Source organism: Anomalospiza imberbis, chromosome 2 (assembly GCF_031753505.1).
Source record: "Anomalospiza imberbis isolate Cuckoo-Finch-1a 21T00152 chromosome 2, ASM3175350v1, whole genome shotgun sequence".
In the NCBI taxonomy this organism is placed as follows: domain Eukaryota; kingdom Metazoa; phylum Chordata; class Aves; order Passeriformes; family Viduidae; genus Anomalospiza; species Anomalospiza imberbis.
The window spans coordinates 83,383,289-83,411,187 of NC_089682.1; the positions used below are offsets into that span (position 1 = coordinate 83,383,289).

At 41.9% G+C, this 27,899-nt stretch overlaps 1 protein-coding gene across 6 annotated transcripts; it reads left to right on the forward strand.

Annotated features, from left to right (window-relative positions):
• The first annotated feature begins 7 nt into the window (after nt 1–7).
• DHRS12 (dehydrogenase/reductase 12) lies at nt 8–27,093 on the forward strand. 6 transcript variants are annotated; one of them, XM_068182114.1, is made up of 11 exons: nt 8–168; nt 885–1,018; nt 3,628–3,710; nt 9,988–10,080; nt 10,852–10,933; nt 19,957–20,061; nt 20,319–20,380; nt 21,108–21,212; nt 21,767–21,857; nt 23,228–23,365; nt 23,888–23,910. In XM_068182114.1, exons 1-11 carry the CDS (start codon nt 113–115, stop codon nt 23,893–23,895), a joined length of 957 nt encoding a protein of 318 aa, XP_068038215.1. In that variant the 5' UTR covers nt 8–112; the 3' UTR covers nt 23,896–23,910. The 6 variants fall into 6 exon arrangements, with proteins under 6 accessions (XP_068038215.1, XP_068038212.1, XP_068038214.1 ...); XM_068182111.1 differs by lacking the exon at nt 23,888–23,910 and adding an exon at nt 25,901–27,093 and having other exon boundaries at nt 10–168; XM_068182116.1 differs by lacking the exons at nt 8–168; nt 23,888–23,910 and adding exons at nt 604–625; nt 25,901–27,093.
• The last annotated feature ends 806 nt before the right edge of the window (nt 27,094–27,899 follow it).

A 27,899-nucleotide genomic window follows, 5' to 3' on the forward strand; every position in this document is an offset into this window, starting at 1 on the left:
GAGCGGGGCCGGCCCTCAGCCCTTATCTAACTCGGCCGGGCTGGCCGGGCAGCTTATGTAAGGGCAGAGGCGGGGCCGGGCCGGCTGCGGGGGCGGCGGCAGCAGCAGAGCTATGTCCTGGTACCGCAACACCGTGTGGTTCGTGAAGGGGCTGCGGGAGTACACGAGGTACGGGCGGCGGCCGCCCGGGGCCCGGGAGGCGGCGTGGGGCGGGCGCAGCGCCCGGGCTGTGCAGTCCCGGGCTGTGCAGTCCCGGGCTGTGCAGTCCCGGGCTGTGCAGTCCCGGGCTGTGCAGTCCCGGGCTGTGCAGTCCCGGGCTGTCCGCGGGCACTCACCCGCGGCGAGGCCGCCTTGGTTCGGTATTTTTATGGACGGCGTCCCGCCCCCGCCAAGGCGGGCAGATTGCAGCCCCGCTCGGTGAGGGCTGGCCGGCCCTGCCCGCCCCGCCCTGGGGCTCCGGCCGCCCCCGAGGGTCGCGGTCAGGGGTGGGTGGCGTGGGGCGGCCAAATGCCGCTGCGAGTTGTCGCTTTCATTGCAAAGCACTGGAGCAGGCTGCCCGGGGAGGTGATGCCGACACCATCCCTGGAAGTTTCGAGAAAAACGTCTGGATATGGCCCTGGGGGCTGTGGGTAAACGTGGTGGTGGTGTTGGGTTGATGGTTGGACTTGATGATGTTAAAGACTTTTTTTCCAACCTTAACGATTCTATGATACATTGCTGATTGCAGTGTCGCTGGTATTCATGGCCTTTCCCATGGGTACAGAGAGTAAATAGGGCAATTACTGGATGCTGAGCTGTGAGAGCAAAGTGCTTTTCAAACCACACGTGTTTCTTTTGGAAGGGCTCGCTTCTAGTTTCTCACAGGTGTCTCTTGATTTGTTCAGAGGTGGTTACGAGTCTGCTTCCAGGCGCTTCAACCCAGCTGATGTGGAGGTGGATGTGGCCGGAAGATCCTTCCTGGTCACTGGTGCAAACAGTGGCATTGGCAAGGCCACGGCCAAGGAGATAGCGAGGAGAGGTGAGCAGGGCTGCTATGGAGCTCTCAGGAGGCTTACAGAGATGATGGAAGGAAGCGGGTTTGGCCTTCCAGCACTTACACACAAACACAAAACCCTGGGATGCGGCATCATTTCACAGGGGTCTTAGTGTGGGTTAGAGGTTTAAGCACAATCAGTGCAGTGAAAACTGGGATAAAGAGACCAAATTAACGGAGAGGAACTGCAAATTGTTTTTCAAGTGCATGTTTACAAAAACTATCTGTGTTATAGTGGCATCTAAGGATGTTGGTGACAGATCAGTGTCTGTTTAAGGTTAATTCGGTACAAGTAGCAGCCTGGCTGAATTTGAATGGAGGAATCTGCAAATGTATCATATGATGAAAGAAAACAATTGTCTTTACAAAAATTAGATGGGAGAGCTTAAAAAAACCCAATGTATCTGTTCTTGATCTTAATGATAATACTGTGGAGTTTGTGCCCTTTGGCTGATTACATGTAATTATTTTTTTATGTTGCTGTCTGTACGCAAGGACATGGTGTAAACTGGGCCTAGCTGCTGCTGAAGGATAAACCTAATCCCTTACAGAGTTGACAAAGTAATTCCTGTTGTGCAACAGTGACAGGAGTTTTGGCATGTAGAACGAAGAGGGAGGAGCTTGTGGCTCTTTTCTCCCTTTGTGTACTTAGGTTTCGTAACTATCTTATGAAGGAAAGTGGCAACTCAGTTAAACGAAACTAATTCAAAACTGTTAGCATCAAAGAGTCTTTGGGTTTAAGATCTACATCAGTGCCAGCGTGTGATTGATTTCAGGTTCCCACCACTGCTATTGTACATAATCACTTTATGTAAGTATTGCTTTGTCAGGTGACTGCTTTGCTCACAAATGGTTATCTCTACCAGGTTTTGCAAGCTGGAAAGCTGGCTGGATCTGTATGGGATTTGGTCACCATGTTTAGCAGAATGACCTTGGGCTCAGACTGCGTGTCTGATATGTTGTACGGGCATTGCTGTTCATATGAAGCTAAAATGATTTCCTGATCCCATCCTTGAACATCTCACTTTGAAACTCAGTGTCAGTTGTTGGGGCTCAGGCTTCTAGTAGAATCTCTTCAGGTATGCCATGACAAGTGAATAAGGAATTCCGACTCAGCAGAGGAATAATCAGGCTTTGTTGGCTTTACGTTTAAGCACTCGGTTATTTCTAACTAATGATGATCTTGCTGACAATTTCCGTAGTTTGAGTTCAACTTTTCTATGAATTGATGTCTTATGGATATTTGGATTTGGGCTTTCCTCTATGTCTTGTGAACTGCACTTCTAGCTTGATACAGTCTTCTCCCAACTACTCTGATTTTCAACTACTCTGACTATTCCCATGTGTTAAGTTCAAATAGTTTCAATCTTTACCAAAGAAAATACATTTCAATTCCTTTCCTAGCGTATTGGTCACACTTAAATGTCCCCCCTGTCCTGGTGCTTAGTGGAAAAACCTCTCTTGTAGACAAAAGGTTTCATTATCAGACCCCAGACTGGGCTGTGCAGTGTGTGACTATATCATCCCGAGGTAGACTTGGTGTTTTGTGTTTGGGTTCTGGGCACTAAAACTGTGACACACCACAGTTGTTTCTATTATGGATTCATTACGTTTCTATTAGGGATTAATTCCTTGAGCTTTCTAGAGGTGGACTGCTAGCAATCCCTAAAACACCTTGAAAAACAGGCAAAAGAGTATAGGTATTCCTAGGACTGACATTAACACATAACTTGTAACAATCAGAGAATATGAAGCAAAATTGTTGCCTAGTTGTATTTTAGTCTTGTGTTTGAAGGTTTTCTTTAATATGATTAAGTGATGGATTTTGTTGGGGGTTTTTTGTTTTTTTCTTTTTGTTTTTTTTTTTTTTTTTTTTTTGTGTTAACTATCCAGGTGTCTGAGAAGAGCCTTGCCTTGTGTCTTCCTTCCATTGAAAAATTGGTTGGAAGAGACCTCTAGAGGTCACCTTGTCCAGCATCTCACTTGAAGCAGGAGTGTTGGCAGCAGTAGATCAAACCAGTCATTGCTGTGTCTCACTGCTTGATACCCACAAGGGTGCAAATTATGCATCCTCTTGAGAAAGCCTGGTCTATTGAGAAGAAAACTACGGATTATTTTTCTCATGAAAAATAATTCAGATGACCTGAGCCTCCCAAGCTGCAATTGAGGCCATAGTTCTTGTCATATCTCCCGTTGATGAGAATTCCAATATCTGGCATTTTATCTCCTTTTCACAGAGCAATTCTAGTCACTTGTGTTGTTCAAGCCCTTTTCTGAACTTCCTAAGGGATATATCAAAAAAAAACCCATCTATGATACAGATGCCTTAGCTCCAATTTCCCATTTAGCTCTGGTATTTCACTCACTAAACATGATGTACAAACTTGCCAGAAATGGTTTGAGCACAGTACTTGGAGTGCAGTGGCCTTTTCCTTGCATGATGACCCTGCCTGCCTTCACAGGAACCAGAGCCAAGCAGAAATATTCCAGCTTTTTTCTTATATCCAGTATCTCAACTACTTAAAATGCTGATGTCTCCCCCAAATGCAGTTAGTAATTAATTATCAAATGCTTTTCTTGTTGCAATCCACCAGGTGGCACGGTTCATCTGGTTTGCCGAAATAAGGAAAGGGCTGAAGTTGCCAAAGAGGAAATAGTGACAGAAACGGGCAATCAGGTGAGTTATTTTTTAGTCTTTTGTTTACTTTTAGAAAGGTTGTTAATACTAAAGAACCCAGAGGGCCTTGAGATACTCTTCCAACATCTTGCTGTTGTGTTTTTAATAGTATTTTCATACAGACATGGAAACATTTAGCAGTTTATAATTCAAATGATTTGAAGTGATTAACTTTAAACCATTTGAATTGCCTAACTTTATTAGGTGATGTGTTCTGTGATTAGTAACATCATAAGCAGCATGCTGTTTTATTTAATGTTTGTTTGTTGATTTGCTTTTGGATGTCCTATTTACTATTCCTAACTATGTGTCTGAGGCTTTTAAAAGTTAATGCATTGCAACACTCTTACAACAACATTTATGAGTCTACAGCATCGGAGCTGAAGGTTTTATGTGTCTGAATAACATACTCTTGATTTGCTAAGGTTGGCTGCTCTGTGAAGTCCTGTGTGTGGTACTAATTCTGTGCTCTACATGCCTTTTCATTTCCTTTTCATTTTCTTACAATACCTCTTCCTTCTCTCTGCTACGCATTCTTTTTGTTTCTGTATATATCACTCTACAGTACACCCCTGTATCTGTCACTGTTGCTTTCAGTAATTGTTCAGGAGGCTGTGCTTATGGAGAAGTTCACTAGTCATTGTCTTTCTAACTTGGTGCTCTGGTTTTGGCTGGGAATAGAGTTAATTTCCCTTCTAGCAGTTCCACTGGTGCTATGCTTTGGATTTGTGACCAAACCAGTGTTGACAACCCATGTTTTAGTTGTTGCTGAATGGTGCTCACATAGCATCAAAGCCTATTCTTATTCTCACACTGCCCCACCAAGTGAGCAGGGGGTGCACAAGAAGATGGGAGGGGACACACTGGGCCAGCTGATCCAGCTGACCAAAGGGACACCTCAGACCATAGGACATCTTGCTCAGCAGTAAAAGCTGGGAGGAGGAAGGAGCGTAAGGGGGCATTTACAGACATGGTATTTGGTTTTCCAAATCACTGTTGCATGGGATGAAGTCTTGCTTTCCCGGGGATTGCTAGATGCCTGCCTGACAATGAGAAATAGTGAATTAATTCCTTGTTTTATTTTGTTTGCACACACAGTTCTGCTTTACTTATTAATGTCTTTATCTCAGCCCACAAGTTTTGCCTGTTTTGTCCTTGTGATTGTCTCCCCATTCCCACTGGGAGTGGAGTGAGTAAACAGGGATGTATGGGGCTGAACTACCTACCAGGGTTAACCCACAGCACATGGTTGGAGACCTGTCTTCATTTTAAATAATGACTTGGCTCTTGTACTCTGCGTTTTGATTACAGTAATAGATTTTAATGTGGATCAAAAATTCTGAAGACTTTTCTATGGTTAGAGATGTCATATTGACTAAATTTCTGCTCTTTGATTTCAGCTCCCTAGTGTGACAACCAGCATTACTCTTCAGTTCTTTAATGGAGGTGAATTAGATCAGTCCTTATGTAGAAATAAACACTTTCCAGCTGTCTATAGCTGTGTAATCCCATGGCTATAGTAAGGCTGGTGATTATCTGTGTTACCTCCTTCTCTAACTGCAGTCAGGCTGCCTGGGAAGAGAGGTGAGTTTGACCTCTGAAGGTTTCTTCATGGTCTGTTTTCTGTCGTGTGGTGAAAAAAACTTGAGGCAAATAATATTTGTCCTCTAAAGGCAGCATAATTACTGCATTCCCACTTTTTGGTAGGCTGCAGACCCGTCATTTCTATAGTCACGGGGGAGTGCGAGGGCACTGCAGAACTTGTTTGTGACCCTGGGGACAGGACACTTGTGCAGGGAGCAGCTCTCAGTGAAGTGCTAGCTGAGCTGTACAAGAGGCCCTGTGGGACACGTGACTGCACTGGGAAGAGCATTTTAATATAGAGTCCACAAGAATATCCTTCTTTATAAGTGCTCATTCAGAAGCAATACAGAGAGATAATAAAATGCTTTATCTGCAACTTGACAGGCTGTATCCAGGCTGAACGTGCTCTTCCTGATAATTTGGATGGAGATCCTGTTATACACCCCCAAGATTTTTTCCATCTTTGAGACTACATGCTGGAGTGCAGTGCTGAAATGCAGTTATTTGGCAGTCACCTGCCCCTAGATCTGGGAACTGGAAAGTTCTTCTAATCTGTTAAAATAGATCAAGTCACGGAGATTAGGTTTACTTTGAAAATGGCTTTGATACCATTGAGGACTTTTATAGGGTACAGGCCTGAATATCCCTTTCCTGAGTCAATTTGACAGTCTTCAGCAGATAAATGTTGATTTAGATCTCTTTCAATCTCTGAAATTCCTTGCAATACTGAACATTTGCCCAAAAATCTTTACCTCTTCTGTACCAGTAGATAATGGTATTAGTTTTAAAAGTAGAAAGTTTTAAAGAGGTATCCAGCTTAAACCAGTAGAGCAGTGTCAAGTTTTTGGTCAGAAATTATTCACAAAATGGATATGGTTGGAAGGGACCACAGTGGGTCATCTGGTCCAATCTCCTTGATCAAGCAGGGTCATCCTAGAGCACATTATTACAATAAGAAAATTCTGACTCAAACTCAGCTAAGGAGCTGAAATGAAATGGCTAGAGAGAAAGTCATGTGCTTTTTATCTTCAGGGAAGCAGAATTACAGGCAGGGAATAATGCCATATCATTTCTTCAGCTTCACTTTTCTCATTTGCTTGTATAATGATTATTTAAACAGCTTGAAAAGAGAGGAGGCCTTTTAATGATTATTTGTTATTTTGCAAGAGGACACATCCTCTGCATAATTATTTTAAAACTGCCTTTTCCTGGCATACGTCATAAGACTATCTGTGGTGTGTCTTTGAGACTTAAGTGCTGTCTAGGAGAAGAGTAGGAGTTGACATGCCTTTGTATGCTGGTAAATGCCACTGTGCTTGTACTATATGGAACACAAATCTGCAGAAAGCAAAAGAATTGTCTGTAGCAAACAGCAAAAGGTTTTTGATGTTTTGGAGGGAGGAATTATTTCTAGCTTTAGTGGTTTAGAAAATGATAACTTTGCTCTATGTCAAGCCTTTTTTTTTTCTCCTATTGCATCCACATTGCTGGCCATAGTGTTGCAAAACATTGCAAGAGTGTTGTGACATGGAGTGACTGACAAGGGTTTAGCAGTTAATGCAGCAGTTAGCATGCAGGGGGATGCAGAAGGCGCCCAGCATGCTGAGATAGCTGGAGTGGGTGCAGTGATGCTCCTGAAAGCATGCTTTGCAATCCTGGCTGGAGCAACTGTGCCTGGCACATGAGACACTAGCCCAAACAGAGCTCCAGAGGGATAGTGTGGCAGATGTTGGATTGCAGGGAGTGACTGGGACTTTCCCCTCAGCCTGGGGCAGCACATGATGGTGGCTTCATCTGTTGGATTCTGATGTCCTCAGGGTGCTGAGCTGCCAGGTGATGCGACAGCAGGAGATAAGCAAGCTGTAGAACCATAGGGAATAGAAACAGGTCTCTACAGAGAGTAGAAGAGCACATTGCATGGATGGAGGGACATCTAGAAGCTGCATTTGAGTAAGTGGTGGATAGAGACTTCTAAGATGGGGAGGAATTGAATATTGTGAATGCTGGCAACAGAAGGCAGCTCTTTCTCTGCCTGCAGATGTGCATTTATAGGATAGGTATAGTGCCATGGTAACAGATGAGGAAGAGCAAGCTCTGTCAGGGGAGGTGTTGGAGACAGATGATCCTGAACAGTTGTTGACAGTGGGAGGAAGTCGTGGGTGATGATGGCTGAAGGCTCCTTCCTGTGGGGGATAGAGGCACCCATCTGCAGTCTTGGCTTGATGACTTGAGAGGTTTGTCACTTGCTGGGAACTCAGATGTAAGGTATTGCCCATGACATTATGAGGGATAACCTGGAGTTCATCAGGAGTATTTACAGAGAGTCAGTGGTCTCCTAAATCCACACAGTGAAAGGGAAGGGGCTTGGGTAAGAGCATATATGCCCTACAGGTCAACATGTGAATGTTCAGCTGGTGTCACTTTGGCCTTAGCCTTTATGGCCTCTTGGACCTTTTCTTTTAAATGAGCTTTGCTAAGCAGCAGTGATGTGTTGGAGCAAGAGTGTCTTTGCCAACAGGTTTGCTAAGCCTAGTGAGGAGGCTTTAAAGGGGTTTCATTGGTTTGTAGTGACCAAACCCAGAAGAGTAGTAGTAGAGTATGTATCATGGGGACAGCAGCATGTCTGGGAGCCCATTTCAGATGCCTGTTCATGAGTACACATAGCATAGGAAACACAGGAATCCATGCATGACTGCAGAGCTGTGAGCTCACTGGGATTAGGCAGAAATAGTTGGCATGACTAGAGTGCTGGAGTGGATGTATACGCTTGCTCATTGTACTGATTTTGGCTGGAGTAGGGTTAATTTTCTTCACAGTGGCTTGTATGGGGCTGTGTTTTGGATTTGTGCTGAGCACAGGGTTGGTAATACAGGGATGCTTTTGCAATTGCTGAACAGGGCTTACATTGAGCCAAGGCCTTTTCTACTTTTTGTACTGACGCACTGGAGAAGAAGTTGGGGTTGCATGGAAGGTTGCGAGGAGACACAACCAGGACAGGTTGACTAACTGACCAAAGGGATATTTCAGACCATGTGACATCATGCTCAGTATATGAAGCTGGGAGAAAGAAAAAGGAATGAGGAGATGTTTGGGCTGGTGGCTTCCCAAGTAACTAGTATGTGTAATAGAGCCTTGCTCTCCTGGAGATGGCTAAACACCTGCCTGCCCATGGGAGGCAGTCAGTTAATTCCTTGTAAAAAGCCTAAAGTGCCTGGTATTCCCAGGCAGTTTCCCATCCAAGTACTAACCAGGCCCAACCCTGATTAGTTTCTGAGATCAGACAAGACTGGGTGTTCTCAGAGTAGTATGCTCATAGGCTTGGGGTTTTTTGCTTTTGTGTGTGGCTTTTGCTTTCCCTATTAATCTATCTTAACCCATGAGTTCTCTATTTGTTACTTTTCTGATTCTCTTCTTGATCCCTTTGGTGAGATGACTGCCTGTGGACAAGAAGGGAGCAGTGCTCTCCTTAACTTTGATAGGGTTTTTTACATGGATTGCCTTATCCTTGTAGCCAGTTTGGAGGGATGTGGTTTGAACTGGTGGATGAAAAGGTGGGTGTAAAACTGTCCAGAACATGTGGCTTCGAAAGTAACAATCAACAGTACAGAGCTGATCTGTTAATGATTTTTAGTGGCATCCTCCATGAATCAATACAAGGGCAAAACCTGATGACATTTTTTAAGAGCGCAGGTGACAGAATTAAGTGCAGTCTTTGCCTAGCTGGCTGGAAAGCAGATGGCAGAAAGGGACCTGGGAGTGACTAGTTGTCCCTCTGTGAGCAGTGTCCTGGGGCAAGGGAGGCCAAACATACCCCAGGCTGTATGAACATGAGTCTAGCCAGCAGGCTGAGGGAAGTGCATCTTCCCCTTAATTAAGCCCGTGTGAAACTGTAGCAGGAGTCCTGTGCCTGGCTTTGGACTCCCCAGGATGAGGAAGTCATCAGTGTCCTGGAGTGAGTCCAGCAGAGAGTGACTAGGGAGATGTGACATGTGATGCATGAAGTGACTCTAAGAAGACTCATTTTGCTCAGTGTTGAGAAGGCTAAGATGGGTCTTGCTGTATTCTACAGCCATGTGATGGGAGTATGTAGGGAAGGAGCTATCATGCTTCTCTTGGAGGTCTTCAGTGGGAAGACAAGAGGCAGCTGACACAGATTGGAACAGGGACAAAATTCTGAGTAGACAGTAGGAAAAATGTTTTCACCATGAGTGGGATCAAAGGCTGGAGGCTCAGAGCAGGGGGCTCAGACAGACTGGTGAATCTCCAAGTTTGCCAAGCAGCCTCCAGAGGTCTCTTCCAACATAGATTATTCTCTAATGCTATGACCTTGAACATTTCCTTAGAAAGTTCAGCCAAAGAGAAAGCTGCTAAATTGTTTCGACTGAAATTTTGCACACTTTGCAATATTTTTCTAGTTCTCTGCTATACCTATCACATATATTTATCTAAGTCGGACTCTCTCTTAATAACTTTGGCATTAAAAATCTGTGTCTCAGAAGCAGCTGAATAATGACTAAACATGTTTTAAGGACTAGACTTAAATTTTGTAGTTGTGCATGTTAAACATGTATTAGTTGTCTTCTGGAGACACTATTTTTTTCAAACTACTTAAATACCTTTTCACCTAGACAGGCCTAAAAAGAATTTCTCTTTGCTTTCTCTGTTGATTGTGACTTAGTTTCTTTCCCTTTAGAACATCTTCTTGCATATTGTGGATATATCTAATCCCAAGGAAATATGGAAATTTGCTGAAAAATTCCAAAATGAACATAAATTAAATGTGTTGGTAAGTTCATGTACTTTAATCATGTGTGTCTGTCTTGGGAACGTATAGCCTATGAATTTGTCTGACAGGTCATGTAGACTTGACAGTTTGGCCCACAATTATCTCCTTAATTTTCTCTAAATGTTTTTTTCAGGAGTCTCCATGGTTTGCTTGCTCTTGTCCCTTCTCAGTTAATACAGATGTGCCACAAAAAAAGAGAAAAGCAGTAGTTTTGTAGCTGTAGTTTCATTGCTAATAACATTGTCCCTCTTAAAGCTAGACCTTCTGAAAGGTTAAACTTTTGCAAAAAGTCCAAAGACTAAAACAGAGCTAGGAGAGATGAAACAGTTAATCATCATGATTGGCAAGGGGCTCAGTGCAGTTCCCCCTTTATTTAGCAGTGAAAATTTGCTCGGGGAGCTGTACTACAGCTGAGGCACCTGGAGCAGCTCCTTTGGTACTTACTAGATGAGGAACATGTGATAAATATGGGGAAATAACTTTTGAGGAGTGGCAGTGGACACCCAGGAAGGTGTGTAGGGGCAGATCTTTTTTGAGGTGGGAAAGGAAAGTCTGAGCTCCTTCTGGAAGGTAAGGCAGAGAAAGAAATGTGTCAGAGACTGTGCTAGCTGCACACAGCTTGCAGTCATGACTTATTGAACAAATAAAATCTATAGTGTGTAGCTTTGTTTTGCAGTGTCAGAAAACTGCAAATTGTGGACTGCTCATATGTGTGGATTTCCTTGTAGATATTTGTGTTGATTGTTTTTGTTTAAAGGAGTTGTTTTGCAGATCAACAATGCAGGATGTATGGTGAATAACAGAGAGTTAACTGAAGATGGACTTGAAAAAAACTTTGCAACAAACACTTTGGGTGAGTATTGAAGGTTTTCTTCTGGAACATACTTTTTTTTGCTTACAGAAATGTTTTTTTTTTTTTAGCTGGGTTCGTAAGGTATGTATTCCTGCTTGAAAAAGGATCATAGCATTGCAATGACAGACAAGGAGCCAGGAAGGAAAATAAGAAATATTACAGCTTGTTTGGAGTGTCATTTTTTAATTTCTCCATTTTTCAGTTGTTCTGATATCAGCATTTTTATTTACCATAGCAGAAGAGGAAAATGGCAGGTTAATTCTGAAATTTGCAAGGAAACTTTGTTCTGAGCATTGCTGCTAATGGTGCTTTTAGTAATAATTGTGTTTCTGGGGTTTGGATGGAGCTTGGAACATGTTTAAAGAGACATTCAGATGTTTGAGTGGACTTGCACAGCCCTGTTCTGTGTGACAGAGGTGCTGTGTAGGAAGCCTGTGCCGTATGCAGTGCCCTGGATGCTCTCGAGCAGGTGCAATCTCAAGTCAAGGGATTGAGCAGTATTGGGCAAGTCTTGAACGCTCCACGTGAAAGGGGCGTTGTGTGTGAACTGTGTGGCTGTGGTGTACAAGGGACAAGTGATGGGAAGCAAGTCAAGAGAGAAAGTGGAGATGTGGAAGGGCAGGGAAAATGGCGAGCCAAGTGGAAGGTTTCCCCACAGAAGCTGTGGAAAAGAGGTGTGCAAACAGCCAGCCAGCAGAGAGAAGAGCTGTCTGACACTGCTGATATCTGTAAGGCTGAAAGCTGCACCTCTTGCAAAGATACACATGGTGCTTGCATCAACCCAGCAGTCCTGACACTCTTCTCCCTCTGCCTCTCTGCAGGGTACGGGGATTCCTCAAGAGGCTGTCTTTAATATATTCAAAAGTGACACATTAACGAAGAACTGTGGTGCTCTGTTTCTGTGTTTTCCTCCTGTTCATCATTATCTGGAATGAGGACAGGGAAAACCTAGTCTATAAAGTTATGGCATTTATAGGACTAGTATAACCTGGAAACCCTTGTTGGTTTTTATTATTAGCCTTTTTCCTGTGTTGGTTCCTTAAATCCTATTTATGTTTGAAAATTAACATTTTAGTATAAATGTCTCGTGCTTCACTGTTATTGTGCATACAGCTCTTTTTTTTCTGCAAGTCTGAATACATTAAACTGACAATTAAATCAAGTATGACGGCAGAGATTCATTTGCTTCAGACTAATCTTCTGTTAACATTCTTCTGTTTCTTATGGCCAAAAAATTCAAGAGTTTTATATTGCTATCAAATTTCCCTTGGCTGCATAAGTACCAGAACTTCTATCTTGAGGGATCTATTCACCTTAAATTAGTTTTTATCCTCTTGTGGTCTTTCAGACAAAAACCCAGCAATGTGGAAAGGAGCAGTTCTTCCAGAGAGAAGCAGAGTGAAACAAACGCAACAGTGTGAATACAAAAGCATGTTTTGGTTTAGTTTTAGACACTGAGTATATTAAGTGCTGAGGAACTGTTCTAGTCCATCACTTGAATTATATTGTATTGCACGAGCAGAAGCAGCAAATTCTGCTTTTCCAGCTGTAAATCAGCCTTACTAGTGGTATACAGCTGCACAGAGGAAGCTGAATTATAGTTGTAGCAAACTAGGAAAATGCCTATATTATCTTTTGTGGATGTTACTTATAGATCTCCATTATTCATTTCTGTATCACTTGCTGCATGATTGTACAAGAAGTTTAAGGAGGTAAATCATCCTCTGTTCAACTTCTTTAGAGTTCAGACAAGGACTGGGTTGTTTGCTTAGACTGCTTCTCTCTAGACAAAAATAAGGATTAAATTTTGAATCTTTTAGAGCAGAGTGGGACTTGGTTGAGCTTGTAAGAAGCTGGCAGTGCAACAGGAAGCTCCTGTGCTTGCAGGCCAGACACACATGAAGGCTACAAGGCTACAAACTACAGTTTTTTTCTTCAAAGTTAGGGGGATGGGGTAATTAATCATAACATCTGGAGCCACAGTAGGAGAAAACTGTGTGGAGAAAGACCTGTCAGTGTAGATGCTCTGTTACTTCCCTAAGTACTAGGTGCCTTTGGCTGTGTTTTTCTTGGGAGAAGATAATTTGTTTCAGTAACTATCTGTGATTATAGGTTCCCAGAGAAAAACCTGGCTAAATTAGATATAGCTGGTATATAGGTTGGCTGTAAATTCAAATGTGGTCTGAAAGAACAAAGTAAATTCCCCTCTCTGCCCCACTAATGCTAAACCCTGAAGGGTGGCATGGGCTCAAGGCCCTTGTTTGGAAAATGTGCAGTTGTCCCTCACTTGACTAACAAGATAGAATAATATCAATATCTTTTGCAGATCTTTACATGTTGGGTGTTCCTTCCATGTTTCTTTCACCTTTTTTTTCCTACCTTGTATCTCTGGTCTAGTAAAGGAGTGTGTAGGTTGTAACTATATAAAAATGCAAGACTGAAATATAACATGCTTTAAATGCACGTATCACAGTTTTTGAATTCTGTATCTGATATCTGATTAACATTTCTATGAGCTGTAAAGTTGCTCATTTAGGTGTCTGAAATGCTATGGAGCTTTTAAATCTAGTCTAGGAATGTTTTCCTCTTGACTGATCTGTTAGTCCATTTTTGAGCATAATGGATGTCAGTGTTCAGTTCTAATTGATGATCTGACTTGTGAAACATACTTTATATCCTGATCTTTTTTTGGACTACATGGGACAAAAATGACTGCATAAGTCCTCTAGTATGAATATGTACAAAATTAACAGCAGTTAGAATAGAAAATAAAATTCCCTTAATGTAAAACACAGCTGACTGGCTAATTGAGGATGGGAAACTGAAACAAGAGGTGCATAGTTCTCTCTGGTGCTGTCAGGATATGCAGATGGATGAAGTTCATGAAAATGTAAAATGCAGGTTGTGTATGGTTTGTTTAATATTCAAGTTCAAACAGTAAAGTGCTTTGAGCAGGTGGTGGCATCTGCATCTGTGCTGGTGCCTGTAGTACCCTTACAATGAGTCTGAGGCACAAAAGCTGCATGGCTCGTTGTGGTTCTGTTGTTGCTGTCAAATGAAATACCTTGCCTTTTTTCCCTGCTAGAGGCTCAAGAATTGTCTGATTGCTGGAGCTCAGTGAATGTAGAGAGAAGAATGGAATACTTACACTGTAATGTGGGAGCACTGGCCAGGCACAAGTCTGAAATAGCACTTTGCTGATTGAAACACACTTACAAATAAACCAAATTGAGTGACTCGCTTGGGGTAATGTGGGCAGATTTCCTGCAGACTTGCCAATCCCAATGGGCAGATTTTTTTTCTCTGTCCTCTAGTTTGTGATGTTGTCCTTATATTTCTTCCTGTTGGCTGACCGTGTACTCAGGGTTGTACCCAGGAGCTGGGCAGCAACAAGCAATCATTTCTTCTGATAAGTCTTGTAGACTTCTTAGTCAAAACTTTTTAAAAATTAATTTTATTTTACTTGTTTTATTATAACTCCCAGCAAAGACTATTAAAGCTGGTGGTATTCAGTAATTTTGAAAAAAAAACTTCAGCATTTATAAGCAAGTGGAGGCAAAAGCAGCATGTTCTTATTGAAGCAGTAGACATTTAGCTGAAACAATCCTTTTTCCTCTATTTTATCGCCTGCCTCACTTTGCTTTTACTCAACATATCTTCCTGCTTGATATGGAAAAATGGCATGTATGTTACTTTTTTATTGCTACTTACCAGGCAAGGGGATGCTAAAACACACTGAGAGATAAGTGATGCTCCCAGTATGCATCTTTTCCTCAATCTGATGTGCTCTTGTGTTTTAATAATATATAGACGTATACTTCCACACTGTGCAAGAAGGGTTAGAGCCAGAGGAAATAAGATGTTTGTCTGTCACAGTGACACGATAGCGCATCTATGGCAAACTGCCTAACCTGGGTGCATGTTTGTCAGTCTCTTCCCTACCCATGAACTGTATTTAACTGGTGTTAACAGAATCCAGTGCAGCCTGGTCTTCTGAATCACTTGGAAGTCAAACAATTTGAATATCATCTGTCAGTCTGCTGTAAGTTCAATGTCTGATCTTTGGCAAGACAATCTCATCTGTGAAAAGGAGGCTGTGGTTCCTGTATTCTTTCTAAAGAGCTTTGAGACTTATGGATCAGAGGTGGTATGTGAAAGGATAAGGTTGAATATAATTGCACATGCAGTAACTGTACTGAAGCCTGGTTCCCAGAAGACAGAGGACCCCTTATTGAGATAAGCTTTGTCATTTGAGGGAAATGTAAACCTTTATTTTGTGTTTCATGTTCATTAGCTCTTCTCATACACTCTCAGTTATTGCTAGTGCAGTGGAATCGGCCCTTGGAGACGGCACACTGTAATCTTCATTCCTGATCACTTACTCAGGAAAAGAGACTCAGGGATGTCTCTTATTGGGAGCTGCATAAACTGAGGGAAAAGATAATCAGGCCAATGAAGAATGGGGCTTTGTTTGGTGGTTTTGTTTGTTTGTTTGTGTGGTTTGTTTTTACTTGCACTCAAGAAAAGCAAGCCAGTTTAACTGATTTCTACCAGATGAATGAACCATTGAAATCTGTACAATTAAAGTTTTTTGGTGGTGTTGGGTGTTTTTGTTTGTTTATTTAGGTTTTTTTGTTCCCACTTTTTTCACAGTTAAAATAACACTGTTCCTAATAATACTGCGGAGCTCAGGCAGATGAAACACTTCACTTAGTATGGTGCTGGCTGCCTGCCCTTCTCTGAATGTAGGCAGGGCAGAAACCTCACCAGCAATGTGCCACTAATTGCCAGATAGAACATTAAGCAAAAAAACATTCTGTAATCCACCAAGACACTTGGGTCCACAGTAATTGTATCATCAATTAATTTGATGTTATAAGCAGGTAGTGGGTTTACAGTGTTATTTCTGCTGAAACCATAATTTTCTTCAAAGTTGATTTATAAAGTGCAGATTTTAGAATCACATTAAATCTTAAAGCAAATCAGAGTATATGTTTGTGTACTTTTATTTTACGTCATGTCCTATTAATTTTCAGTCTGAACTATATGAATCCTAAGGAGTCTTCCAGGTTCTGGCAGACTGATCTAAACCACCAGCAGTTTGGAAATCTGCATGCACAGTGTTTGTTTATATTTTCTCTTAGGGCTATCCTGTGTTTTGTTTACTTTCATGTTTCAGGACAGCAAGACTTGCAGTTTTCTGTGAGAAAGACCAGTGTCTAATACACTGGAGACTGCTGTCCTGTGCACTAGGATAGCTTTCATTTTGTTCATGTCATGAGACCCACAGTGGAATAACTGTTGCAAGAACATGCAGAGCTACCTTTCCACAAGACCTAGTAATAGTGTCTTCCCATAGCTTCTGCATCATGTCATGGGAAAAGTAGCATAACTTTAGGAGTTTGAGGCAGTCAGGCTGAATTTTGTGGTTTTTGGGCTTTTTTTTAAAAAACAACTTACTACATGAATCAAATGTTTACCTCCACAATGATGCCTCATTTTCTACACATACATCATTAATATTTCACTCAGTGATTGTGAAACCACTGAATTAGTGCTTTTCCAGGTTGGCAGAGGAGTCAAAAATTTGATTTGTTAGTTAGAACACAATATCAGATTACTTGACTGAATTGAGAGGATCTCAGACCAGGTGGAGCAGTTACCAGACAGACCACAAGGGAATGCATGGTGATTCAATATTTTTGGTGGGTTTTGTTTTTATATTTTTCAAGTAAACATGAAACTTAAATATTAATGTGCATGAACAAAGTATGTTTTCATTAAATGCCATGCTCATTTTACTGGTGTGAGCATGTCTAATGCATAGACTGGCAACCTACCCTGTCTACTTTGCCAGATGATAAAGTTGGTTTATGGTGTGTAATGGTGTTCCTCTACAGAAAAATTTTAATTACTCTGTATTATATGTGATTTCCTATTATGGGAGATCAGCTCCAAGGCATAAAGCCTACAAAAGTTTTTCCAAAGAAAGCTAATGTTAAGAGACTGTTTATCTTTAAAATAAATTGTACATCTATCCCAGGAGCATTTTTAACTGGAGGGAACATGGCCAGCCAGTACTGTGTCAAACCTCATTACACAGAACAGGGCTGTAGCTTGTCCAGTAGGTTTTGCAAGTCAGCTCTTCACCTTGGCACAGTTCAGTGAGAGCAAGATTAAATCCTTTATATGGGTGTGATAGATTGGGCTCACCATCTTCTGCATTCCTGTTGCTTCTGAGCAAACTCCCAAATTCATTGTGCTGGACTCCTTTGTGTCACAGCAAATACTTCTCATCAAAGGGAAATGTTGTATACCATTTATTTCACTGATTTTTTTTTCCCCCTGTTACACCAGTGGGAGACAAGCATTCAGGCCATGTGGGCAGTGTACCTTCCAGTGACAGGAAATGGTGATGCACAGATCTGGGCCCTGTCACACAGTCCTAAATGCAGGTAGTACTAGCTGTATGTTCAGCAGATACCAAATAATTACTGCTTTCAGTGCAAGGCACAGCACTATTGAATGTTGCCTTTTCCTTTCATGTACTTTTGTGTCAAACCATTTAAAAAACCCCAACAAAACAACTCAATCTGTACAGTTTGAACACAGTGATAATTAAGCATTAACCACATTTGATATACCTTACCTTTTTAAACTAAGCTCAGTGGGAGGAAGTTTTTCCTTTAACAGACAAAAATTTTTTTTCATCAAGTAAATGTGTCAGAATGCTCAAGTGCTTGTTTTGGAAAGGCTGATATCCAGTACATTGGTATTAATAATCTAGTATTGGCAAAAGGACATGCAGTTTGGATGTTGCCTTGATTTCCTTTCATAGAGGCAGAGATGAATGTAGTTTCTTCTACCAAATCAGACTTGGTTTTCCTTGCAAAGTTTTTTTTTTAACAAGAAAAGTTTCTTTTTTTTTTTTTCCCATAAGGATGGTAGCAGGCAATGCCTTTGTTTGGTACTTCCCCTTTTACTCAGAAATTAACTTCTGTGTTAGTGCCTGCTGCGATGCAGCTGTGCTGGACAAAGTACCTGGAGGTACACGGCTGTGCCAGGCCCTGCAGTGACCTTACTGAGCATTCTCCCAAGCTGTTTGAATGTCACCATCAAACTACAGGCCAGCTTTTGCACTGATAAAAATGGGGAGGTCTCAGTTGATGTATTCTAACCAGCAATAAACCTAGTTGATAAAGTATATCTGTTCTGCTATTACTGTTTTAAATTTCTTTTCCAGGCTGTTTTGCCTGACAGACCAGCCCAGGCAAATAAGAATGTATAATATCCAAGTATTTTTGTCAAAGGAATGAGGAGTTTGTGTTCAAGCACTTAAAATGGGGACAGTAGTTGGTGAAATACTTAGCAGTGGGAGAAATTAAATGCTGCAGCCTTAATGCCTGATGCATTGTGTCTGTGTGTGTTTTCAGATACTGTTGCTTACCATAGGAAGCTGTGATCAAAACTGCTTTGTGCTCTGTCTCAAAGCAAATGAGCAAGTGGTTTTGTGGGGCAAAAAGATGGAATGCTCTGGCTTTGTGGGATTTTCTGAATTCTTAATAAACTTGAGGAAGGGAGGAGATTTGGGCTTTGAAGTTAGTTTGTGGTTCTAAATAAGCACATAAACTTCTGACAAGCTGTAGTTGCTCTAAGCAGGATTTTTGGCATTGGACATTTCTCTTACTCGGCTGGAAAACAAAACTCGGTTGTTAATGAGGCAACATTAGTGCATTCATCTTTGCAGCTCTTTAGAATTAACAAATCAACATGAAGCCCCTTAAAAGTGTGAATTAATCTGCAGGACAGTTAAATGGAGCATCATCAGAGCTGGTGCATTGCAGCTCTGCCTTTAGGAGATGCAGCTTATTTAACCAAGACATGATGTTACTTTTTTAAGATCCCACAGCCAAACAGCATTAAAACCAGGCTCTCAGCTTGTACAGAAGTGATTTTTTTGTTATTATTTTTTCCCCCCACATCGCGGCAGCCTCCCCTGACAGTCTGCAGGAGTTCTTGTACCCATGATGTCATCGCTCAGTCTCCCCGCCACTACCAGGGGACACGACCGGGCTCTCGTCATTCACTGGCAACTGCCTTTGCTCACATTTTCTGCTGAGGACAGGCTGCATTTACTCATCTGCAATGCATTTGCTAGTTTGATTTGCCAGGGTTTTAAATATATTGTGTGTGTATGGACATACCTCTGATTATATATAGAGAAAGTGAAGGCTGCTGTAACTGACAGGGGAACTGAACAGTTTGTTCACCAGGCATGTAACATATTTGATTTTGGTACCATATTTATAAACATGCTGTATTTTAACTGGGTGATCTCATTGCCTGTGTGGAAGAGAGGTTATTAAGACATGCTGAAGTCTTCATGCCTAGTGAAAAACATGGCCTCAGTAGCTCCAGGAAAAAAATGTGTTTACCACTCATAGAATTGTTGAACTAGAGCCATTTGTAAAGACGTGAGAGGGAAGTAAATGCAGAAACACTAGACTAAATGGGGTTAAACTAATTTTCAACTAAATGGAATTTTTTAGAAATACATTTTAAACAGAAAAAAAAATCTGTGTTGCACTTGGTTGCCTGAAACATCACTAGGTGTGTCTCTGTGTCTGAACAGTTGAACAGTGTTTGTAGTAACAGACTTGCTGGTCATGGTAATGGAATATATTTGTGTGGTGTGTAAAAATCCTTGTTAAATGAACAATATTAAAAGTAGGGAAGGACACAATTAAGTATCCCCAAGTAACCTTAGCTCAGCCTTGGGCAGGCAACATTTATATTTTTACCCCCAAGGATTCCTTATCTTCCATAATGGTCATGCTGGGGATTTAAGGAGTGGGTTTTGTGTGCAACACAAAAATTGTCAGTGTACTCTGAGTGATTTCATAGTGAGAAGGGACAAATGGACAAGTCTTAAGTGCATATGCAGTGCCCTAAGAACTGTAAGCAGGAAGTGCAGTTTCCTTCTCTTGTTCACGACCCAGCTTAGATCTGTGTGTATATGCCAGACTTGCAGGGGAAATGCACTCCCCATTTCTTCACTGGTATCACCTTCCCCCACCCAAGGAATTCCATACCTGAGCCATTTTGGCTTCAGATTCTTACAGGTGAGTGTAGGGAGCTGTTTTCTCTATAGGTAAGACAAACATGAAAATCTGTTAAATAATATATGCCTTTTGCTAACTGTTTGGCAGTGTGAACCACTACAAGTTGAGATGGCATACTGCAGGTGAAGCAGCAACAAAAAATCATTATCAAATTCAGATCAGATTTCAGAGATAAAGAGGTTTTGGGTTGTTAAGTAGGGTGGAGAGAGAAGAAAGCTTTCTTTAAAATGAAAAGTTAATGTTAGTGCCTGTCTGTCTTTTAGGTACATACATCATGACGACTGCCCTGGTGCCTCTCCTGGAAAAAGCAGCTGATGCCAGAGTGGTGAGTCTGTGATGCTGTTTAAAAGGGGTGTTTTATTATTTTTACCTTCTGGCTTGTGACAGCAGTTCTCTGACTGTTTTAGCATTGCAGGATTACAATGCTGTAAGGATCTCTAAAATCCTCTTGGATTTTCCTAACAACCACCTCCTCCTCTAAGGCAAAGCACCTGCCTGCTGCTCTCAACTCTTTATTGGAAATCAGAGTAAAACACTTCATTTGGGAACTTACCCTCTTAGATTCCCTAGGGCAAGTCAGCTCCTGCAGCAGAGTGCAAAATATGCACAACAGGAGTATAGGCTTAGAAGAACTTTACAGGTCTTGGTGTAAAATAAGACAGCAGGTACATTTTTAAAAATTATATTTCCCAAGTTTTGTATGGCTTCTAATTAGCTTTGGTAAATGCTAAACATACAAACTACAAATAGTGCTATTCTGCTATTTTCTTTCTCCCCATTACTTTTCAAAAGGAAGAAGCACAAAATTCCTGAAATGAATCAACATCACTTTGAATGAAAATCTCTTCTTAAAAACCTTATTTATCTTCCATCTCATCTCCAGGTATGCTTTACTCATGAGCGTAAGCATAATGCAAAGAGTATGCAGAGGAATCCTGCTCCATAGGGACTTCCAGCTATGGCCTGAAGACTACATTGCATGCATGAGTGCATCTGTGGGGAGTTCCCGGTTTTGCTTTTCATTCATTTGTTTTTCATTCATTTCATTACAGATAACTGTCTCTTCTGGGGGCATGCTAGTTCAAAAATTAAACGTATCTGACTTGCAGTCGGGAAGTGGGCCATTTGATGGAACTATGGTGTATGCACAGAACAAGGTACAGCCCATGGGACTGAAAACAAAGCCCAGCCCTTCTTTTCTAGGCAGCTCATACCATCTGCTTTGCAAAAAGCCTGTTGGTCACTGTTGCTTTCCCATTGCATCCAACCCATATGCAGATGCACAGGCAATAATCTTCAGGAGTATGACGGCTTGCCCTTAGGAGTGCATACATCTTGCATGGAGGAGAGCATGGCTAGACTTTGATTTGATATGAGAGAAGTCCCAAAGGGGAACACTGTCTTTAGCTGATGAACTCTGTCTGCCTGCTTAGTTCTTGCCCACAGTCTGCAGCAAGTAGACATGGTCAGTAAAAGCAGTGCAGCTGCTTTAAAAGTAAATTTGTAGCCGGGGTATGGATGGCAGTGACTGTGGAAGTCTCTGATGAAATTATCCAATAAATCCAGCCAGGATGAGCAAGGATATATTTCTTCTGTAGATGGATGCTCTGGTATTTATGGCACATTTGATGTAGTTTATTTCCCTGGGAACTAATTTGGTGGCCAAGCTGTTGAACTCAGTGCTAGCATGGCTCTTACTGCTCTATCCTAGAGACAGCAAGTTGTCCTGACAGAACAGTGGGCAAAGGCTTACAGAAATATCCATTTCTCCGTGATGCACCCCGGCTGGGCAGACACTCCAGGTAACATCTGCTTCACACTCTTACAATAATTTTCTCTTTTCAGGATTAGTTTAAAAGCAAAGAGAAATGAAACTTCCTGGTATATTTTTCCAACAGGTACAGTAATTTCTTTTCTCCAAACTGGTGCTTGAAATAGTTTTATATCCCCTTAGTGGCTCTATTCTGCACAGTGTCTGCTAGCTGTGTATATCTAGAGAATAGTAATGGGCAGTGAATGCTTCCAGCCCTGCACAAATGCACAGCAGAGACATAGTTCTTCAAGGTAACTTTTAAGTTACATTTGTAGTGGAACTGTTAAACACACAGATGGAGCTTCTGCCTCTGTAAGTACCAATATGCAGACACTGGGAATTTGTGAGGGCGTGTAGGAGGATGCACCACCGTGCAAGCCCTCTGCTCTTCCTCTAAACATTTACTGCTGTTGAGAAGCAGTTTAGCCATTCAGCCCTTTGTCTGAGCTGCAGCTGTTCTTCAATGACTGTCCTTGAGCAGGTGGGCCAGCATCAGTCATGCACTATGCATGTTGCATTCCCCAGTGTTTCCAGCCCCCAGTGCCCAAGCTTGGGATGCAGAATAGCAGTTACATCTCTGGGTCTTTTAGAGGGATGCAGTTTCCAAAATCTGCTTCTGACAACAGAAGCATTTACCCTATCTACTTTATGCTTGAAAATAGCCCTTTCCAACTAAATATCCTGGTCTTTCTTTTTCTTTAAAATACATTTATTTTTGCACTTCCTTTGCAGATTTCAAACTTAATGAACCATAGAGTTATCCTGCCTTAAAGTTCAAAGACTCTCCAACCCCCAAAAATAAACACCTACATTGAATGGGCCCACAGTCACCATCTGTTGGACAAAATAAAATTAAACCAGAGTTTAGACAGGAAGTAAGCAATTTTTAAATACAGTGCTGCAACTGGTTTCCTAAAACTGGTGAGAAAAGAAGAGCTAAAAATCCCATTACAATACTGCTTTTGGAGTTTGTTTGCCCCATGTTTGTCATCTTTACGGTTTAGAATGGAATTGGCAGAGGAACCTCTTACAGACCCTGTTGTCAGTTTTGTCCCTGTAATTTGACCCAAACAAACAAGTGGTGGATCATCTGTGGCTTAGTGCTATTCTCCCACAAGCCATCGTACCCAAATAGAGGGAAATACTAATTTTCTTCCATAAGCTCCAGAGTTGCCTCCTCTCCTTCCTACACACAAAATGGTAATTTGAAGGTGTTTTGATTTTGGTTTTGGGGTTTTTTTGTTGGTTTGGGTTTTTTTTGTTTGTTTGGTGTTTTTTTTTTTGTTTTTTGTTTTTTGGGGGTTTTTTGGTCAAAAAACCTTGCCTGGCAGGCCACCATTGCATTGTTATCCTTTCCAGCTGTGAGGTCGTCCATGCCCGATTTCTACGAGAGGATGAAGAACTCGCTGCGCACAGAGGCCCAGGGAGCTGACACCGTCCTGTGGCTGGCGGTGTCAGCTGAAGCAACAAAGCTGCCCAGTGGCTTGTTCTTCCAAGGTAAGGAGCACTGTCTGCACAGACTGGAGATCCCCAGCCTGCCTGAGTTTAGGATCCCTGTCTGGCCTGGAAGGGGGTAAAGGCTGCACCAGGCAGCTTGTGCAACAGATAAAGCATTCCTCAAAGTTGTTTGAAGTCTAAATGTTGGAGTGAACATTGTGTTAAATTGTTATATTCCTGCTTTTGTCCTCTAAAGTAGCTGATAGAGACTTCAAAGCATTTCTTTAGGGAGGGTTGGGGATTTTTGTAATGAAAATGGCTGCATGTAGGACTGTGCTAAGGGAAGGTGAATCACAGCAGTCAAACAGCATCTTTTATGAGGCTAGGAAATGAGCATCTTTCTCACAGAGCACTGGGAGTTGGCTCCGCTTTGACAGGTTCTTCTTCCTATTGTTCCATGCTAGCTAAAACTGCCAATTCCCCCTTTCTCTAACACTGGGCAAAGACTTGAGCACAATGGCATTTTTGGCACTGTTAGCTTAGGGAATGGAAAAGTAGGGCAGAGCCTTTATTTTCTCCCAGGCAAATGACAGGCATCTTTGTAGGAGCAGCTGGAAGCAGGGATGCCTCAGTCCAGAAAGAGAAAGCTCAGGGTAATTTCTTGCAGAAGCTCAGTGCTTCTGTTGGATATGGCACTCAAATCCTGATTCACTGAATTTCTATACTGAGAATGCAGGAAGCTCAGACTTTTCCACATTTGGGTTGACTTTGTCCCTTCTGTCCCACCGAGAGTCACACATTTTCATGTCAGCATGTGGTGCATGTGGAAGCCCCACATCCCAACTGGTCAGCCTTCTTTGTAGAACCAGGCTTTGCCTTTCTTTTACTCCAGTCACTTTCTTCTGGTCCTAATGTTTCTGCTCAGTTATTCTTTCTGTTTCTTTCATAATTCCACCAGGCTCTTCCCTTTGGCCTTTTTCTACTCCCAGCTTTGGTAAACAGGGAACATGCCCTGCCTCTTTAGCTAAAGCTACTGACTTTTGAGAGCTCTGGTCCTGGCATGACTGCTCTTAAAGCTGCAAGAGAAGTTCTGAGTCTGTGTCTTGTGCTTATCAAATAGTGGTGAAGTCAGTTATTCCTTACTCCTATGACCTTTTGGAAGCCACAGCTTAGCACTTTTAAGGCCCTTTCAGTGAAGGGTTTGGGGTGCAGGAGTACTTTGCCACAAGCCCCATGCTTCTGATCCTAGGCAGCCATTTTCCAGATCAGTCACAGATTCCCTCCATTTTCTGCATTCTCTTCTTCTGTTCCCTCTGAGAGCAAACCAAGGCTAGCTTTTTTTTTTTTTTTCCTGAGAAAATAATAAAGGGAAGTGAACATGACTAGTACTACCAGAATTCTCTGCATCTGCTAAAATATATTAAAAATGCTTAACAGAGACCTGCTTTCCTGAGACTAGAAGCATCTTCTGTGCGATGCTGAACTTGGCTTTCATATCTAGTTGCCAGACTTTAGCACAGGCTACTACAGGAAGCACTATGGCTAGGTGAGAAGCCACTTATAATCAGTGATGGAGAAGAGAACATTCCTCTCTCTGTCCTCAGTTTTCTATGAGCAGAAGTTACGTAGTATGTGCAGTCAGGTAAGCATTTGCTCCTAAGAGAGCAAATACCTCTGCTCTCCTGGGGAGCCCAATGGCAGCCTGATAGGTTTTCAGGGAAATCTGCTGCCCAGGGTTGCAACAGCTTGTTCTTTTTGTCTCAGCTGGCTGCTGCAGAAGTTGGGTTTGCTAAGTAGACTTAACAGTGCTGCACCAGTGCTCTGACTGTTGTTCCAGAGACACCTGACAGCATTGTCATAAGGCTCCCAGGCTCTAGACACCATGTTTTTGGAGGGGAAGATCCCTTAGAGTGGATGGTGGTAACAGCTGTATTTACATAGTGAGTGACAGGCATGAGATTTGGAAAACCAAGCAAAGCATCAAACTGAGCAAACTTGGTTGGATACATGTCACTTATGGTGACTGAGCAATAAGCCCAAGTTCCTTTGCATTTAGAATTTAACCATTGTTTCTAAGGATGAAAGTAAACATTTTAGGACTGAAAATAATCTTAACTACAAAGTCCTAGCTGGGGATTTGTACATTACTAGAAACGTTATCCAGGAGGCAAGGAAAAAAATTGTTTAAAGTGCAAAATCATCCTCTGCCTGCAGCAACAAACTCCAGCTATTGCTCTTTGCCTGCAGGTGCTGCACTAGTGACAGGCATAACCCCACAAGGAAGCCTTCCTTTTCCTAAACTGTCCCCAGCTGCAAATGGGGGCTTGCTGCACATTCCAGGTCATCTTGTGCTACAGAAAAATCACTCTAGCTCCAAAATACAAATTAAATTAAATTTTAATTAAAATTAAATTGGTTTAATTTTTGGTTCAGAAGATATGTTTAACTAGCATTATTTACAGGTACCTATAAAGTTAATTTTCCTGGCTTCAAGACTATGAGGTATGTTTGGACAGTACAGAGTCTATCAGAAAAACTTCCTTTCTGCTATAAGAGAATTAAATGTACCCATAATGGTTTTTTTTCTTCTTCCAGACAGGCAACCAGTCCCTACACACTTACCCCTAGCATACACCCACAGTCCACCAGAGGATGAAGAGAAACTAGTGGAGATGCTGGAAGAGTTCTCCCAGAAGTTTAAATCTGTTTCTCCAGGAATTTAGTGTCTGCTGACACAGTGTCACCACAAATCTTCTAAGTACACAGTAATGTGCTGTTGAGGGGAAGTAGGATGCCATAGGACTGTTAAAAATGAATTAGATTCAGGTGTTCTCATAATGAGGTGGTAGTGGCACCTGTGTAATTTTTCTCTGCTGCCAAGTCTCTCCCATTGTGAAAATGCAGTTGCTGCCTCAAGACATGATACGGTTGTGTTCTTTGGATTGGAAGAGAAATTGAGAGGCATTAAAATAAGCCCTGAGACTTTGTAAAGTTACCTAGAATAATTTAAAACAGCACAGAGAGATGCAGAGGAGTGTGCTTTCAGTAGCCTTCGTGAAAGACTTCAGGAAAGTGGGAATGTTTTAAACAACTTTGAACTGCTGTATTTGACAGGTTGGTGGCTTCCTTCTCTGCATAAGGGTGATTGGGCTCAAACATGTAACTGGGAATGCAGAAACTCTCTTGCAGAGCCTGCTTAGTTTAAAGGGAAGGATTCCTCACAGCCTTTAGTTTCTATAAATTGGTGCTGGTATGCAGAAGTGATCTGATTCCTCATGTTTAAACAGCAAGAATTTAGGAACACTGCCAAATGCCTTCCACATTACTTGATAGAGCCAGGGCTAAATGTTATCCCATTTATGTCAAAATACCATGAAGTAGGAGGTTTCAACACAACACACCCAGACATGTCTGGATCCAGCAGAGAAATGGTTGTATGACTGTAGGCACAAAAAGAAACGGCATGCTAAGGTGTACCTTGCATGCTTGCCATTTCTGTGAGAGATTAAAGGGGATTCTTTTATCACTGTGAATGGATTAAGAGGGGAAGGGAACACTGGCAGGGCACAGGTTTTAGAGGAGAATCTACCTCCTGATGCAAGGCTTATATTTTGTCTGGATCTGTTTACTTCCAGACACAGAGGACAGGATTCATCTTATCTGGTGTCTTGGCATTTGAATTACTCACAGAGTTTCTCACTCTAAATCAGTAGAGGGAAAATGTGCTTTTTCACAGGGATTTACTGGATCTAGTTTAAGAAACACAACCTACAGTGCTGCATCTTTCTCACAGTGCTGAAGACAATCAGCTCAGACTAAGACATTCTGGTGGGACTCATTTTGTCTTAATTATTTCAGATTTACTGCAAAACCAAAACTATTACTAACAAAGGTAACACCTTTTCTGCTGAACTGAGTGTGTTTATTAACCAGCTGCCTCCAGAACCCAGCCAAGTTACTGCACCGTTTCACATGTGGCTCACACCAGTGTGGTAGGACCGAGGATCTAAACACAAGGGTAACACAGATGTTCTTGAGCTCTCTGCAGTGACTGGCAGCTAAAAACTGCTGACGGACAGAGGAGAGCTCCTTCTGTCTGCTTTACATAATTTAGTTTCCTCCTGGCTGATGGTATTTCTTCATTATTCAAACAACTTCTATTAAGTATCAGTTTAAGAAAAAAACTGCTTTTTTTCAGCCTATTGTCAATCTCCTTAGAAATAAAGACTTTACTGACAGAGAGATCCTGAGAAAAATTTTCCCATGCTAAGCAGTGCTGAGACAAGTCAGGCTGTCACAGCTCCTCCTGAAGAGGCTGGGTCACCATTCAAGTTATTGCCTCATTTATAAACTTAACTCCTTCTTGCACTACAGTGAAAGAAAACAACAGCAAGGCTTGTACAGAGGTTTATTTCCTGCAAATCCGGTATTAACATTTTCAGTGGTTTCAACTGTTAAATACAGTTACCCAAAACAAGAGCATGGCTGGAAGCATATATAGTAACTACATTTCTTAACCCAATAGCTGCAAGGCTAATAAAAACATTTGTATTATTTAGTATTTACATCAATTTGCTTCTCAGTTTTGCGGTAC